Source organism: Odontesthes bonariensis, chromosome 12 (genome assembly GCF_027942865.1).
Source record: "Odontesthes bonariensis isolate fOdoBon6 chromosome 12, fOdoBon6.hap1, whole genome shotgun sequence".
NCBI lineage: Eukaryota > Metazoa > Chordata > Actinopteri > Atheriniformes > Atherinopsidae > Odontesthes > Odontesthes bonariensis.
This window is the reverse complement of record NC_134517.1, coordinates 17,168,253-17,186,171: the sequence shown is the minus strand read 5'-3', so window position 1 is coordinate 17,186,171 and position 17,919 is coordinate 17,168,253. Positions and strand designations below refer to the sequence as shown.

Sequence of the window (17,919 nt, the reverse complement as noted above, 5' to 3'; positions counted from 1 at the left end):
CATCACAGCCAACCGCTCTTGACAGCTTTCCAGGTTAGACTGGGGGAAAACAGACTGTTCGAGGGAGGAAAACAGACTTGCTGAATTCCCAACTGCCAGTCATCATCATCCGCATCCAGCCGAGGTAGAGGGCTTCCCGCAGCCTCTCTGTCTCACCTACTGCATCCTTTTTTCTTTTTTTTTTCCTTTTCTTTTTTTTTTGTGGAAGGAATAATGGTGTTTCTCTCCTAACGCACAGATGACAGCGTAACCAGGGCGGTGAGCTGTTAATGATACCAAAAACACCGCCTCTTTGTCGAGTAAGATCTGCTGCGCCTGGACATGAATTCGGCGGAGCAGACGGTTACATGGTTGATTACGCTCGGGGTGTTGGAATCGCCGAAGAAGACCATCTCGGATCCTGAAGCTTTTCTGCAGAGCTCCCTGAGAGATGGGGTGGTCTTGTGCAGACTCCTGGAGCGGCTCAGCCCGGGGTCCACGGAGAAAGTAAGAGCAATACACCCCCCCACCCGCCCGTCCATCACCACCCGAACTCCTTTGCACAACCCGCCCCGTCGGCGTGTCTGTGTGCTGTCCACATCCGTGACACCGACGCGGGTTTGTTGTCTGGCCTCTATTTTTGCCCACTGATCCATGAGGCAATTTCTTTTGTAGGTCACGGCAGCCCTTGTTATTGTCTACTACTACAACAGCACTGTGGCCGCACATACGTTGGCCGTGTCAGCGTATAAAAAAATAAAAAAAACAGAAGAGCCGTTGTATTGATCTGTCCTAAATGAGGAAACATAAGGGAAACTGCTTCATCAAAATTTCCACGGGGTGTTAAACGCAAGATGCTTTATGGTCTTTACAGTGAAGGCCTCGATTAATATGCTTTCATTGCCTTAACAGTCATACCTGATATTATTGGGTGGTTGTGTTTTTTTTGTTTGTTTTTTCTTTCTTTTTAATAACCTATGTCTTCCATGGCTTGTACGTCGGTGTATTTTTCTACGCATACAATGATCATTTAGGGATAAGAGGCTATCTGTACACAGAGCATCTAAACGAGTGGGCCGCCATTGACTGCAAAGGCGCACAGACTGAGATGCACCCTCTTCCTTTTTAAAGGAACAGCGCAGTGTTTGTGTCTGCCCGTGTACAGCGTTCGCCGATTTAGACAACCACCTGAAGGAGGCATTGTTTTCCCAAAGGGAGATGTTCTGCTCGAGGCTATCTGCACCGCCCGATAAATAGCAGCCAGGTTCCTCTATTTATACCCACGTTCTGTGACACTATTTCAGCCGTTTGATTAGTTTGCACGCATGGAGACCAATTGATGTACACCTAAATTGGGCTATCGTATTCTAAATGGTCTATTGAAATACAGCCTGCCGTAGTCTCCTATAAAAGAAGGAAACGAGCGGCTCACACTGAGGCCTGAAACACTGTGTGGCCAATGTTGCGTGTCTTACTGTAAAGTAACTGTGAGGGGAAGAATCAAAAACCAAAACCACAATAAAGTAGAAAAAAATGAATAGAGAATAGAAAAAATAAACCTAACAAAACATTTCAGAAAATGTGTTTGTACATTTCTGACTTTTTTTTTGTTGCATCTTCAAATGTGGTTTATGAAATGTCTTGTGAAATGTTGTGTGTTCAGGTTGAGCTGTTTAGTGTTTTCTGAAATGTGTGTTTTAGATATATACTTGCATGTGTGTTGGCTGACAAGTAGCAAGAAATTTCAGCATCTCCGTTACAAATTCGGAATGGTTTGTCCTTTGTTCTTTTGAGTATATGGGCACAACAATAACTGCATGTAGGGATAAAGTCTCACTGTATTTCAAGAAACTGTCAACAAAGAAAGGATTAGCCCATCAGTTTTAAAAAGTGAAAAAATCCTCAACAGAGGCTGGAGGAGTTTGACAGTGGAGTAAGTGGAGTTACAGATATGAGTGTCATTCAAGACAACTGACAGTGTCTCTTATCTAAACTTACAATCGTTTAAACTTTAATAACTTTTAATAACTTTAACTTTAATCTTTGTTTCTGTTCACCTGTTGGTGAGGGTTAGGGATTAAAAACTACACAGTTAGGTTTAGGATAATATGGTGGTGTGCCTTTAAATACGTAGTCTCCTCACAGTGTCTACCAAACGTTACAATTGTCCCTTTCCTGGCCTCATGGGTAACGACCACAAGCCCTTCTGAAGAGCACAAAAAACATGATGCAGACATGAACAAAACCGTCAACTCATATAAACGTGCTTTATATAAATCTGTCCGTCGGTACAAATAGAATGATTTTTGTTTCGTGCCTATTTCATGTTTCACTGTGAGACCCATTTGGGTTAGAGATTCCATTTTTAAACTGTAGCATTTCCTAATGTGTATATGTCATGGCTACTTATTAATTACGAGGGGAAGAAATGTGAGGTTACTTAGAGAAAAGCATGAAAATGCCTTACAATCCTTCTTCCTTCTCTCTTTTTTCCTCACCTCGTTTCTTCTACACCTTTTGGCACCTGGCAGCCCCAACAATCCAAATAGAAAAAGATTTTGGCACGCTTATTGGCTGCGCTTGGCTTCTTTTTAAAGATGTTTCATGTCTGCACCTCAAGCAGTTTATTGCCACCATTGGGTCAAAGTTCAATGTGTATTTAAGCACTTAACATTAAGCATATGCCCAATTTTCAGAAATGAGGCACAGAGGATCCCTTTAATCAAACCAATTTCAGAGCATCGTACTTGGCACTAAAGTCACCAAATTAAACAAACTTTTGTGTTGCCTGACGACAGTTGAAGGAGACGTATGTGTGAAGTGGTGGTGGAGTTGGTAGCTGTGGATTTTAATCACTTGAAACTCTGTCTCAAAAATGACAATTGTCTTTTTTTTTGGTTCGGCTTTTCTGGGCTACTGTAGAAACATCGTGACAGATGTAACGGAGAAGGACTTGTGCAGTGCCGTCTGTAGATGTAAATGGCTCAATTTGGGGTAACAAAAACACAAGGATTTTTATTTTCACGTGAGTCTACATCAATGAAATTATTGTTCCCAGTGTTTATGTTGCACATTTTCTATGAATATTGCACACTGGAACTCTAACGTGTATTAGACTTCTTTCTCTGACTAATTCCTTGTGGCAGAAAGGCATCTGTTGTGTGTTGAGGCACATCACTCAGCACGACTTCACACGTTAAATTGTTTTTTAAACCTCTTTTTTTGGTGGGAAAACATTGAGAATGAAGTGGCATCGCTGTATGTGTTTCATACAAATACTAAAGCCATCTTTCCAGAGGATGTCAGTGAAAAAAATCCCCAAAATACCAGAAACAAATTCAGTTTCTAGTATTGTTTCTAGTACAGTTGGAACATGGCACGTGTAGCGTGGGTCAGATGGGTGATGTCATAATCCGGTTTTGACATGGGTTTATGCCAAGGGCTGTGAGCCTAGAGGCCCAAAGATAAAGCGGATTTGGGCCATGTTCGTACAGTATGCCATATGTACAGTAGCTGCGTGTAATACAGTATACACCGAGTATATGCCATCATTAATGTATCATTAATGTAGGCAAAAGAAAACTACACAAGTTTGGGTCAAACTTTCTTTGCCATCTGGAAAAACTAAGTAGAGCACTGCAGGCGTGTCAAAAATCACTTCTTAGAGGTGTAAGTTTTTACAATAAAAATAATTAAATCAACTTCTTCTAACCTGGTCGCACCACTCATTGCTGCCTCAGCCACACTGTTGTAAGGTCGAAAATGAATATACACCCATCTACAATTTCCAAAATCTTTCTTAATTAGCACATTTTGAATGGATTCAGTGACTAGTGTTTTTTTTTTTTTTTTTTTTTTTTAGTTTGATCAGTTGGATTATTATAAGTCCTCCAAACGTTCTGCCCAGTTCTAATATGAAAAATAAAAGTTTAAGGGCGTTATTCAGAAAACAGAGGACCCCTCAGGCCACAACTGTATCAGTGTGGTGGGGGGGGGGGATCTCTATTTGTCAACGTCATTTCCCTCGAGCAAATACTACAGCCTCTTCCACTTCCCTACTGCGGGGTTTGTGTTCAGCCTCCCGGAGTGTCAGGCCCAATGCACACACAGTCAGTAGAATGCGTGTCGGAGAAGAAGAAGAAGAAGGAGATACTCTGTTAAAAACAACCATTTCACAAAGAAGCGCGGCGCAAAAAGCCAGCCGCCCGCTGCGCGAGGTGGAAGTTGAGGTCTAATCAGCGTTTCCGTCTCCTCAGATTTACCAAGAACCGAAAAACGACGGCGAGTGCCTGAGCAACATAAAGGAGTTTCTGAAGGGCTGCACATCGTTCCGCGTCGAGGTAAGTACATTTTCAGGTTTGGGGCTTATGTTTGGCGTTTTCTTTGTTTGTTGTTGTTGTTGTTGCTTTTTTAAAATGTGTATTTACGAGGACACCCTTCTGCGTATTTCACTCCAAGTAGAAGCTGTTGAAAACCGCCAAGTTTTGCACGTTTGAGATCACACAATAGACAATGCGTTCATGAGGTGGAGGGACGGAGCCCCTGACAGAGGGAGGAGGAGTGTGCCCGCAGCCGAGAACAATCCCCATCGCACGGCTGAGAAAGCTTCCTCTGACCGTACAGTTGGGCGATGCATATCCAACACATTGGCAATCTCAGTGGAAGGGCAACTGATAAGAAAAAATAAACAAATAGCCTACAAGGAAAGCCCACGCAGGGGGAACTTGTTCACGCTCCAGAATTACATTCAAAAAGCAGCTGGTTAATGTTTACGATTTCTAATTAATGCAGAGCTTTGTCCGTGGGCTCGTGCGTGGCTTTGTCACCAGCAGTTCACCCAAGCACCCCCCCCCCCCTTTTCAGTGTACCATTACTGAAAAAAAAAGAGGGAGAAGAAGAAAACCTGCAGCTGTGAACAATAAAGAACCATGGCTGTGTAAGTCGGTCTTGTTGTAACACAGTTATAACGCTGTGCTATTATCAGGGTTTAAACACAGATGGAACACCTCACCCTTGCAGGCCTGCGTAGGAACATGAGGCTGTTTTTGCAAGTATGTCAGTAATCTTAAACGAGTTAAGGACAGAGTGTTGTTTATGTCTGCGTGTTGGCCAGTGCATAGAGGGGTCATTGAACTACCCCAGTGTGACAATGCAACTCAGTGTTCCTCAGCATTGCTTCTCCCTGCAGAGCCTTCAGCCACTGAACGAGAGGAGGTGGAGCTGGGGCAACGCAGAGCTGTCACACCGAGTTGGTGAAATGTGCTGTTTGGTAGTTAGACAACTGATGCATGTGCAGCAAAAAAAAAAAAGACACACATGGCTGTTTTATTGATAAGGACCTGTGTTTTTTTTGGAGGGGGGTGGGTTTAGGCTTGCTACAGGGATAGTTCAGGCAACAGCGTTGAGCATTAATCAGCGTTTTTTTTTTTTTATATGGTGACATATAAACCCCCCCATCGCTTTATTTCATGCTGCGTTTCAATAGAGGATGTACTTTTCTTCTCCACTCTCGCCACTCGTCTTCTTATGCTCTATATTGGTTGGCCCACACGTCCGATCCAATATTTGTGCCTTTTTATTTACACTTCTGAGTGAGCTGGGCACCACAGGATTACAGCAATTTGGGCCACGGCAGTCTGCTGCTCGCCATCTGTAAAAAAAGGATGATCTTCTCTCCAGAGCCCAGAGCACCGCTGGCTCTGACCCCAGCTAGCTGTGGCGGCAGATTAGAGCATTGGCTGCTCACATGTGAGGCACGGAGAGAGTGATGCTGGGCTTTTGCAGTTCTAACCGATTTCTCTTTGGTGGAGTTAAGATGCACACGTTTGCACGCGCGGTCAGCATTTCTTGTAACATGGCTGATTTCTTTTAGATGTAATTTGGAGTACTTGGATCAGTTTAGATGCTTTAGATGTCTGAGCAGCTGCTGCTACTGACTCCTAAACGGCTTTTGACCACAGGAAGTGAATTTTAGTGTTCCCATGACCCCTCTGGTCCCTATAGAAGAGGAACCTTACCCATGCATCTACCTTCATATCAACTTAAAGGGGATAGAGAATCAAAATCGTCTTTTTCCCGTTTTTGGTGTTAGTCCTGAGTCTCCCCGCTGTGGGGAGTACACACGAAGTGCCAGCAAGCGTCAGAACCTCTGTTTCAAGTACTCCCCTTTTTAATATATATCCCCCTATCCGTTTTTGTGAAAAAGTGACGTCACTTTTTCAGAAATCCCCCCCCCCCCCCCCCGCACCCAAGTCCACAGCCACTCCGTTTCAGACACGCCCCTTCGGCGAGAAACAGGAACAGGTGAGCCTTCCAAGGCTGTGAAAGCGGACTACGATCGTTACATATTCTTCCCCCGGAAAGCAATGTTCGCGATCAATGGCTTTTATTTATTTTTAACAGCATCCCCAGTACATACAACCGCCGACTTTTCCTTTGCGCTGCGCATTTCATGGAGTACAGTTTCACAAAGCTCCGTTCCGAGCAGCTCATGGTCAGTTCCGACAGGGACAGACCCAGACTGCAGCGAGCTATGAGCTCGCTGCGCGCTCGCTGCAGTCTGTGTCTCGCTCCGGTGATCAGCTGCACCTCTCCAGGACTATGGGGCGAGCAGGTCGGATCACAGCTGACCCTTCTCACGCTGCACATGGACTATTTGCAGGAGGCTTCGGTCCATTCGGACCAGAACCTCCCGTCACAAAAACAGTTTTTCCCCCTTGCAGTCGGACTTATGAACACTTCATAATCACCTCATAACCTGCCCCAGTCACTTTACCATAATTAAAATTGCACTAATGAAGCTGCACTGTTGTTGCTCTGTATATTGGATACTGTGTATTGTTGTACACACCTTGTACATTTTATATTCATATATTTTTATTCTTTATTTTTTATCCTATGTTACATGTTTGAACCTTACGCCGCAGCAAATTCCTAGTTGGCAATAAAACGAATTCTGATTCTTATGAGCTTGCAGCCAATCAAGCAACGGCAACCTGCATCTCATAATGAGGTTGCCAGATAAGCTCTGAAACGACGGAAAAAGACGCATTCTAAACCCAGCATAGTAACAGCTGTTTCAGAGAGCCTTTTAGGGAGGTTCTGAGCCATTACAGACCCAACCAATTTTTTTTGGGCTACATATCACATCACAGAACAAGGATTAATGCCCCATTCAACCATTCTCTATCACCTTTAAGGTTATGTTAAGGTTATGTATTCCGTTAATGACAAATAAAACCGAGAAAAATCACCAGTCGGAACTTTTCAGCACTTAAGATGAAGGCGACAGATTTCTTCAGATGGCACACAAAAATGAAAGTGATGTAACACTGGTTCAAAAGTGACAATTACTTAAAGACACTGAAACCAGAAAATATTTACCACTTTTGCCTGATTATATCAGCCCTTCTTTGTCTAGGCAGACAAGCTACTTATGGCTTAAACGATTGTAGAATTTGCTTGTTTGCAACAAATTTGGCAGACCTGTAGCTTAGTTATTAAAATCTTTCTCTGGCGTGGTGATTAGGAGGTTAAAAGCCCTGATAAACCAAGCTTGCATTCAACTGTCTGAAGTGTCTGTAGTGTCGTTGAATATCTGTCTGTGCCTACGCGTAATGCACTGTCGGAGCTCATTGACGTTTTTTTTGTGTGTTGAATCTGTGGAGACAATCGGCTAATCCTTACTTTTCTTATCTGCATCTTCCTGTCTTCTTAACCAACAGCCCGACAGCCAGTCCCGCAGCAAATTTGTTACTAGCCGTGTCACCAATGCTGTGATAACAAGCAAACTCGGCTTTGTTTATGTTTTTATTGACCGGATCTTCCAGTTTCCCTTGTTAAATACTGTAAATAGATCATCACCCCCTTCTGTACAAGAGAGTGATGTCCTCGATTCCAATTAAATCTTTTTGTATTTGAAGATGTTTTCCCAGTCTCCCATTAAAAGAGAAGCAGATAAACTAAACAAACAAAAAGAAAGAAAGTATGTAAATAAATGTGTGTATACATATATATATATATTATATATCATGTTCAGTAAGCCGCCATTAACACAAGATAAAGATCCGTAAATAAGCAGCACTTATATGCTTATTATACTTGAAATATGCTCGTCTTGGACTGTTCTCACATGTCTTGTGGGCTTTTAGTCTTCAGGCACTGAAACACATGATCGGCTGGTCAGGTGACAGACTTGGTTTTCTGTATCCCTTTCACTGTAAAGGGATACAGAAAACTTTTTGATTGCCCTTCCTTCATGTTTAGAACCGCTGTCGTAAAGTCAGGCACTTTTATTTTTAATCGGACAAAGATAAAAGGAAAATAGGAGACTAACGCTGAGGAATAAATATGGGTGTGAATTCTCATCATACGGACAAGAGAGTGTTTACATAATGAGCTTTTTGTTCCTCTTTGTTTTGATTTGAAGTTGGTATATAAGAGATCTGATATGTGTCCCACTAAGTTTGACGTACATTGGGCGGTTTGTTGCACACTTTTCTTTAATGAAGTGCGCGTGGGCAATTTTTTGCACTGTCGTAGCATGTTGAGTCACAAAGGGGTGTTGCTCCGTTGTCTCAGCCTGCTTTTAAGGATCATTGCTTGTCTGTGATGCTGCGGTACAACAAACAAGTTGAAGCTTGTCTCATTAGTCATACTCATTACCTCTACATGAGAATCTATCATGCATCGTTCATTATGTTTTGGCTTTGAACACATTAAAATTACAGGGAAGAAAGGGAGGGCTTCACGGTGGTGTGGTGGTTAGCACTGTTACCTCACAGCAAGAGGGTAACTGGTTTGAATGCCGGCCGGGGATTGGCATGCTCTCCCCTTTGTATGCTAGGTTCTCTCCGGGGGGGGGGGTACTCCGGCTTCCTCTTATCATCTAAAAGCATGCATTTTAGGTCAATTGGTGAATTTGAATTGACGCTAGAAGTGGTTGTGAGTGTGCATGGTTGTTTGTCTCTGTGTTGCCCTGCGATGGACTGGCGACCCATCCACGGTGTACCCCGTCTCTCGCCCAGTGGCAGCCCCCCCTGCGTCATGAATTGGATTAAGCAGGTATATTAAATGGATGAATGCATGGGTGAAGAAGGGGAAATCGCAGTCATTTTGCAGATATCAGGAGGGGAAGAAAAGTTAAAGGGGACCTATTGTGCTTATTTCACGCTCTTCAGTCTTACAGCTTAAAATAACATATTTCTTATATTATGCTGACCCCTTATGCACCTGCTGGGTTTATTCAGTGTGTTGAGAAAGCCTTTTTTGGCCTGTTTCTTAAAGCCCTCTTACTTGTGATTGGCCAACATCCAGAAGCCTTCAAAGTGGCTATACCATGTACCTGTGAGCTGTACCATAACACATGACCATAACTTATTATAACAGTGGAAAAAGATGCTTTTTGATTACAAAAACAATTTTAAGTTAATTTGAAATTGTAACTTTACGTATATGACAGAAAATAAGAAGAGTACAAATTCCAAGTGGGAGTTGTAGTTTAAATCAAGGGTGCTTCTGCTTGAATGCTCAGAAAGTCTTATAGTTTTGGAGCACACGCGCAACACTTACACACACACCTACTCAAACACAGTCATATTCGCCTGAGGACAGATCTGTAATCAGAGTGAAGATGAATGAGACTCATATCTCACTGGTGCTTGGTGTAATTGAAGCGAGAGTAACTCATCACATGACGGCGTTACACAGGAAGGGAGAGGACAGCTACATTCATCGACAGAGATACAATCACTGCCATTCATACTAATTGACAAGCCAGTGGCAGTCATGGTGGTGGTGATCCAAACAGTTTTCTAAAAAATTTTAAAGGAGGGGTTTTGTCTTCTTTTAAATCCTATTTATCTATTCATTCTTTATTGTCAATGAATTCCAAGTCAACATCCTTAAGGATAAGATTCAGACTCAGTGAAATTATCTGACATGGTTAGGAGGTAGTTTGATTACGTGTCCCCAAAGCTGAACACTGCTGGAGACAGGGGAAGGCAAATTCATTTATATTTCATAGCACAATTCACTAACAAGGGCATCCAAAGTGCTTTACATAGCTGTGGGCAAACATCAGTCAAACGCAGGACTTTTCATGAAGCCAATTACTTCAAATCACAGAATATGTACCGTCGACATCGCGCACCTGGCTACAACTGATGCAGCATTCATTGCGCAATAGTTTTTGTTGCTTTTGTCACACATTTTTGCACTGGTCAAAAAAAGGTTGTAATACGCAGTAGTGAAACAGGGGAAATGAGTGTGTTTACAGATCTAAGCGGTGCATGAATTCACATTCGATGCTCTAGTATTGACTGCTTCATGATAATGTATGCGGGACCGATACATAAACAAAAGCTTAACCGAGTGCATTATTGTTGGACAACAATGGAAGTTAAAAAAAAAAAAGATTGTATTAGTTATAGGTTTAGTAAGCTTGCAATGTGCAGTTTGTGCATCCGAAAAAGCTGTACGAGTGTTTCTATGTATTCAATGGTTTTTAATTGATGTCTGTTTTTATAACTGCCACTTAACAAAAAAAAATAAAAAATCCATTAATCCTGGTATTGGTTTATATTATTGTGAATTAAATACGTGTGGGTCTTTGTTGGTCAGACAAAGCACTACTGTAATACAAAGAATCACTTGCACAACATTCAAGGCATTGATTTCTGGAACTGCTATGAATTTAATAGTTAATTGAATAATTCAGTTATTAAAAGAAAAGTGAACAGAATAACTGTCAGCTGCAACCATAGAATGTTTGTTGATATAAAACCTATGTCTGCATTTGTTGCTGGGTGTATGACATCTGCCTTTGCATTTACAACCACAGCCAGTTTGAATGTTGCAAAGGAATATAATGCTACATGTGAGGCTTTGGCTATAAAAAGTGTGCAGAAATACTGAGAGTTGTGTCTCTTCATAGCTGCTGTAGATGAATGCGAGTCTGCTGAGCTTGTGTGTTTTGCTCATTATTGCCGTGAAAGGTGGCGAGAGGTATTGATTGACTGCTCAGCGCTGGCACAGGGTCAACTGATGCCACAGTCCTTGCTGAACTGCAATAAATTACTAGTTTTAAAATGGGAAATTCATTTGCCAATGCCTTTCTGCCTCTCATCTTCTGTCCTCTATCACCCACAGCCATTCGAGGCCAGTGACCTGCTGCTGGGCCTGAACTTCTCAAAGGTGCTCAGCAGTCTGGTTACACTCAATAAAGTGACTGCAGGTTAGTAAAAAAAACAGATGGAACGTCTATGTGGGTTGGTTTTTTTCCCCTTTTTTTCTGATAGAAGAAAGCCAAATAGCTAAAAGTGTGTGGGTGCTGGCGGAAGATACCAGGTCTGGTTTATTTATACTCTGCCATTTCTGTGTAGATATTGGCGTGGGCAGCGATTCGGTGTGCGCCCGACACTCTTCCGCCCTCCGCATCAAGTCGTTTGAGTCACTGTCCTCTCAGCCTTCACTGAGCCGATCCTCCAAGCTGCTGCAGAACCAATTTCGCAGTCTGGTAAGATCCACACTCAATACATGTGTCTAAAATGAAATCCATAATTTGTTAAGATAGATTGCATTTATGTTAACTTATTTAAGCCATCAATTAATCACAGTTAAAAAAAAAAAAAACAGAAAAAAAGTTGTTGATTTGTATAGCTTTTTTTTTTGTATTCAACTCTTTTTCTCATGGTGGCATCCTTTCCTCCTCTATCAGGACATGTCAGAAAACAGTGGACAGCTGCTGGTGAAGGCACGTTTCAACTTCGAGCAGACCCATGAGGATGAGCTCACCTTTAACAAGGGTGATATCATCAGCGTGACTCGTCAGGTGGAGGGCGGCTGGTGGGTAGGGACGCACAGTGGCAAGACTGGGTGGTTTCCTAGCAACTATGTCCGTGAGGTCAAAGGCTCTGGTAGGTGCCACAAGTGCAGACGGCAAATATTGATGATAAAAATGATCTAATGACATTTGGACAATTACTTCCTTACTGCCAACAGAAAAACAAGTGTCACCGAAGTCTGGCACCCTCAAGAGCCCGCCTAAAGGCTTTGACACTTCTGCAATCAGCAAGACGTACTATAACCTGGTAAGGAAGCAGCCCTGCAGTTTTTTTTTAAAACTGTCCTCCATCACATTCAGTTACTTTTTTAATCAGCTGCCTCTTCCGTCTCCACTGACATGTTGACATTTAAATACACTGTGTTTGTTGGGGGCTTTCACTGATGCCTCTTTTCCTATCTGTGCCTGCATCTATGATTTTCCATTTGTAAATCATCTCCCCTGAGAGAGTCTTCTCAGTTATCTAAAATTGTGATCACATCTGCATGATGGGACTCTGTTAGACAGAAGTGATTTTCTATCTCACATAGAGGGAAGTATGCATTTTATGTGCCTAGTGGCTTTAAAACACTTTTGTGTATCTGCTTCAATTCTGTTTATCCATCCATCCATTTTCTATACACCCACGTAATCTGGTTCGGGGGGGGGGGCTGGAGCCAATCCCAAGTGCCATTGAGAGAGAGGCGTGGTATACCCTGGACAGGTCCAAAGAGCTACACAGAGACAAACACTGTGCAGCCCTCAATACTGTTCAATTCAGTTTTATTTTTATAATTTGTCAACACGATAACACCGGGCGTGGGATACCTGCTGAGAAAGAAAAACACAAGTCAATGACAAAATAATGTCATCAGTTCATGAAGAGTCAAAGGGAGGAGAGTGAGGAAAGGTGCTCAGTGCATCATGGGAGGTCCCCAAGCAGTTTATAGCTGTATAACCAAAGAATGGTTCATGGTCACCTAGGCCATCCCCTACTGTAAGCTTTTATCAAAAAGGAACATTTTCAACCTAATCTTAAAAGTAAAGAGGGTGTCTGCTTCCGGAACCCAAACTGGCAGCCCGTTCCACAACAGAGGGGCCTGATAGCTGAAGGCTCTGCCTCCCATTCTACTTTCAGGAACTCTAGGAACTACAATTAAACCTGCTGTCCGAGAGCAAAGTGCTCCTTTTGGAAAATATCAAACTAAGAAATCTTTAAGATATGATGGAGCTTGGTCATTGAGAGCTTTAACTTCTATTCTGACTTTAACAGAGAGCCAAAGAAGAGAAACTTAATTTGGAGAAATATGATCAGTTCTCACCAGAAGCAATTTGGATCAGCTGCAGGCTTTTCAGAGAATTTTTGGGACAGCCCATTAATAAAGAATTACAGTAGTCCAATCTTGACGTAACAAATACATGGACCAGTTTTTCTGCATCACTCTGTGACAGGATGTTCCTAATTTTGGCAATGTTATGAGGATGAATGAAGGCAGTCCTAGAAACCCGTTTTATATGTGGGTCAAAGGACAGATGGTCAAAAGTAACTCCAAGCTTTTTTGTAATTACTGTGTAATTATAGTTTTATCAAATCGTCGTTGCTCAGTGCTCTGGTGAACTGTTGGTAACCCATATTTTGAATGTTGATATTTTCTGCTCAGATTTTGTGCTCCTAATCAGTTTTTCATGTGGCTTACTTTATAATCCTGTTCTATGAACTTCAACTGGAACCCCTTTAGATAAGGCTATATTGAATAAGACAGCTGTTTAACCAAAGGGTATGAAACATTGACACAGTAAAGTTTTTTTTTTTTGTTCCCTCTATGTTTTAGGTGCTACAGAACATTTTAGAGACTGAGACAGAATATTCAAAGGACCTCCAGAGCCTCCTGGCAAACTATCTGCGACCTCTTCAAAACATTGACAAGTATGGTTTCTTTAAAAATGAAATACACTATGATTGTTATATAACAGGAACTTGTATCGGTCATATATTCATACAGAGCCTAAACAACAAAGATCACTTTTCTTACGTTTACGTGTCACCGAACAAGTTGTTACCATCTTACCGTTTCGCACCATCGCTTTTTCCTCCAGGCTGAGCAGCTCGGATGTGGCTCTGATTCTGGGGAACCTTGAAGAGATCAGCACCTTCCAGCAGATGCTGGTCCAGTCGTTGGAGGAGTGCACCAAGTTAGTCCCTCCCATCACATGCACACGCACACACCCACTCTCACTGCTGCGGCACTGTTTTTGTAATAAGCAGAGGGACATCTAGTGTTGTGCTGCATGTACTGCAGAGATGTTGGATTCAATCATAGACTCTGGAGATTACAGTATTATACATTTGAGATTTTGCAACGTGTTGAACCCATTGTGCATGTACTCATTCACCTTTTTCTTAAAGACTTCCAGAAAACCAACAAAGGGTGGGTGGCTTTTTTCTCAACCTCATGCCACAGATGAAGGCTCTCTACGTTGGTTACTGTTCCAACCACCCCTCTGCAGTTAATGTGCTTACCCAACACAGGTATGTTTTCAATTATCTGCATTTAATGTCATTTTACAGGTCGCGACCTGCTCTCATTGAGTGCAGGCAGTCACACGGAGTCAGATGATGGTTTTCATGTTACACCAACTGTTTATGACAGCTTGCATTTAAGAGGGAAACGGGGCAGGTAGTAATGTTGGAGTCGTATACCTATTGTGACAAGTATTGTGATATTGAGATGCAACAGCTGCTGAGGAGAAACAGTTAAATGTCTTTTCTGGAGCAAAATTACAATGAGGACGGTCAGGATGATTAGAGTCCAGCAGTTTACGCCAGATCACACTGAAACAACAGTGAAAAACCAAGATCGTGGAGGGCTGCCGGAACTGAATCTAGCTTATCAGACTGTTTCAAAAGTGAAAACACAACCACCAACATCGGCAGCGGCTTGATACCAGACTACTTTGTGAGGAGTAGTGGAGAAACACATCTCACAAAAGGTGGATTTTTTTTTCTCAATAACTGACCTGCTACAATAGAATAGACACCTCATTTATAAAAGCCTCCCTTATACTTATATAAGTTATACTTCATTTTAGTCTTGAACTATTCTTTTTTTTTTCTTATGGCATATTTGAAAAAGATTTAGATTATTAAAAAAAAAAAAAAAAAGGTTTCTTGAGCAGGTCCTTAGACTACAGTTAGTAACTTAAACATCTTTCACTTCTATTTCTCAGATCATCTTTATTTGATTACAACTGCCTTTTTGATTTCCTCTCTTGTAATCCCAACATCCATGATGGTTTGGTCAGGAATAACTGTAGACCAAAAGAGAAAAGTCAACTTTCTGCAAGATACTAGAGGAGATTGAAACCAGGCAACATGTTGTATTCTGTGGACTAAATAGCAGCTCGTGAGAGTGGCACTACTGCAGTGAACAAGGTGGGGGACAAAAGACAAAACTGCGTCAAAATATTAAAAAGCAGTGCTCAGATCTTAAACTACAATGGATGAAAAAGAATAACCCTCACCAAAAATTAGAAAGAAGTAACTTTGGCTTGTCTTGTGCTATTCAAAGTATAGCTACTGTTAGGATTGTTGAGAAGTTTTTCTCTTCACTTACAGTGAGGTCCTAGAGAGATTAAACACGTTGTCTGGAGGGGGTGGCTCAGTATTTTTAGGCTCGTCTTATTGCAATCTTCCCTTTTGATGGCCACTACATTTTTTCCCTGCTCATCCTGAATTTATTCTCTGTTGACAGCAAAATACATTACAGATGTCTTAACAAGCTCCTGCGGGTTGATCTGGGTTGGCAAACTTGATAATTAATCAAAAGACTCAACATAAACAGACAAAAAAAAAAATTCAAAACACTTGACTTGCTGGTCACCAAAGTTAGATGGTGAGTTTTCAATAGATTTTTTTTTTTGTCTCACTATCTCAGCGAAGTACTCGGGGATTTCATGGAGGGGCGTGGTGCAGTCAGTCCTGGGATCCTCAACCTGACATCAGGCCTCAGTAAACCCTTTATGAGACTGGATAAATACCTCACCCTACTCCAAGAGCTGGATAGACACATGGAGGTGTGTGCTTTGGCATAGATGGTTGTTAAGGGATATTGTGTTCATCTGTGTGGTTAATAAGCATGTTTCTACTCTTTTAGGAGGGTCATCCTGACCGGACAGACATTCAGAAGTGCATGGCGGCTTTCAAAAATTTGTCTGTAAGCTCACCACACTTCCTCTTCAGTCAGACATTAGCATGTAACAAGGCTTTATCTAATAAAGACTAAATGAAAGCAGGCCTTGAAGCAGTTGTCTGCTCCTGTCACACTAGGCTCAGTGCCAGGAGGTCCGGAAACGAAAGGAGCTGGAGCTGCAGATTCTCACTGAGAGCATCCGGCTGTGGGAGGGGGACGACATCAAGACCCTGGGTTCTGTGATCTACATGAGCCAGGTGTTGGTTCAGAGTCCGGTGCCAGAGGTAGCCCACACCATCCGCGTCCTTCACCTGCACTTCACTCTTGTACTGTAAATGCAATAGCACAGTGCACACATTCATTTTTTGCTGTCATTTAATTCATTTAAGTTATCAAACGCACATTCAGACATTGGCTAGTTCTCGCCAAGATTTACCGTCATCAACTGATGGATTTAAACTCAAGATAGTTCTAAATATACAGGCACTAAAACTCATGAAAAGTTGGCACAGCCTTCTTTGTAGTTTGTTCACATTATTAGGCAAGTTTGTTGCTCTCTAGATTAGTGGTTTCCCGCTCCTGCGATGTGTATCAATACCCATTTAAATAATTTTCACAACAGGCGCATACTGTAAGGAAACAATATTACTGGTCAATAAGAAATAATTCTATTTATCCATATGTTTTGTTTTTTTTGCTACGATACAATGTATTCAATTTGACACTAGCTTTATTCCAATTATAATAAATTCTGCTCTCTGATTGGATGATCTTGGGTGTAAAATTCCTCATTCATGCTAGCCTGTGGTTTGCAGTTTATATCGTGAATATATTTGCATGTTTACATTTATGCAGTGAACTAGGATGATGCCTACAATTTGTACAATCTGAGAGATGTAAAATTAGGGGATTACTTATTCAATAAAAACATTAAAGTATAAACTACTAAAGCTTGCATAGGATGCATAGTGTTTGTTTTTTTGTTTTTTTCCTGTGAACAAATTTAACCAATAACGTGTCCCCCAATAATCCTCAGCAGTTTACATTTTCTATGAGATTTTATGTAGCGATTTTAAGTTATTGTATTTCTTGGATCTTAACTCGGCCTTTTACCTGAAATCTGGCCATCAGAGCTGCTATTCCAGCTGTTATTTCACGAGATACACCACAATGAGTTTCGGCATGAGCTGACGATATGTGCATTTTCTGTTTTTCAACACAAGCTACATCAAGCTAAACAGAGCAGATGAGCGACGTAGGAAGTCCAACGCAGGACCTAGTTCAGACCTCTGGTTGTTTCCTCATATTGCTACAGAAAAATAAATAGGTTTCTCACTCTTACAATGATATTCATAAAAGAGGATTGTTCACACTTCCGATCAGGCTTACCCATTTTGTTTTTAGATCCCAAACTTATTCTCATCGTGATCTATATTTTTTTCTGTTTACACAGACACGTACACACACCTTAAACCTAGCCCTGACCCTAAAGCGGGAAACTATTGTTATTATTTTGCAGTATAAAGAATCCATAACAGACATCACATTGTGTAGAGTTATTGTTGTTGGCAGAATTGACCTTTAACACTCTTTGGATGAGAGTGGAAATCTGGCTTTTTCCTGCGTTTGGCTCTGTGCATGCTCATAATTTTAGCTCGGAATCTAAATGCAGCTTTAAGCTGTTGCAGGATGTATTATATTACACCCCAGAATTTTTTGTGTGATGTAAATGCCAAAGAGGACACGGCATGGAATTGGATTGTTGCAGTTGTTAGGGTGGAAAATAAGCATCATTAGCTACTAGAAAAATATGCACATAGGTCGTCGTAAAGACTGAGGCAGACAAAAAACACTCTGAAATGCTCTCTATCTGGTATGAGGCTATGTGTTGCATGGAACCAAACAAGAGTGCGTCTTCAAGGTTAGTTA

The 17,919-nt window shown here is 41.7% G+C and overlaps 1 protein-coding gene across 4 annotated transcripts in view; it reads left to right on the top strand.

Moving 5' to 3' along the window:
- The window catches only part of arhgef7a (Rho guanine nucleotide exchange factor (GEF) 7a), a 28,825-nt gene continuing 10,906 nt past the window's right edge, over window positions 1–17,919 (top strand). For 3 of the 4 annotated variants that reach the window (XM_075479347.1, XM_075479350.1, XM_075479349.1), the window contains exons 1-12: window positions 1–486; window positions 4,236–4,319; window positions 11,128–11,212; window positions 11,361–11,494; window positions 11,696–11,894; window positions 11,980–12,068; window positions 13,633–13,727; window positions 13,898–13,993; window positions 14,208–14,330; window positions 15,736–15,874; window positions 15,955–16,014; window positions 16,128–16,274. In XM_075479347.1, the coding sequence (XP_075335462.1) occupies window positions 322–486; window positions 4,236–4,319; window positions 11,128–11,212; window positions 11,361–11,494; window positions 11,696–11,894; window positions 11,980–12,068; window positions 13,633–13,727; window positions 13,898–13,993; window positions 14,208–14,330; window positions 15,736–15,874; window positions 15,955–16,014; window positions 16,128–16,274 (1,416 nt within the window). In that variant the 5' untranslated portion in view covers window positions 1–321. The remainder of the gene's footprint in view (window positions 487–4,235; window positions 4,320–11,127; window positions 11,213–11,360; window positions 11,495–11,695; window positions 11,895–11,979; window positions 12,069–13,632; window positions 13,728–13,897; window positions 13,994–14,207; window positions 14,331–15,735; window positions 15,875–15,954; window positions 16,015–16,127; window positions 16,275–17,919) is intronic. The other variant, XM_075479348.1, reaches the window with a different exon arrangement.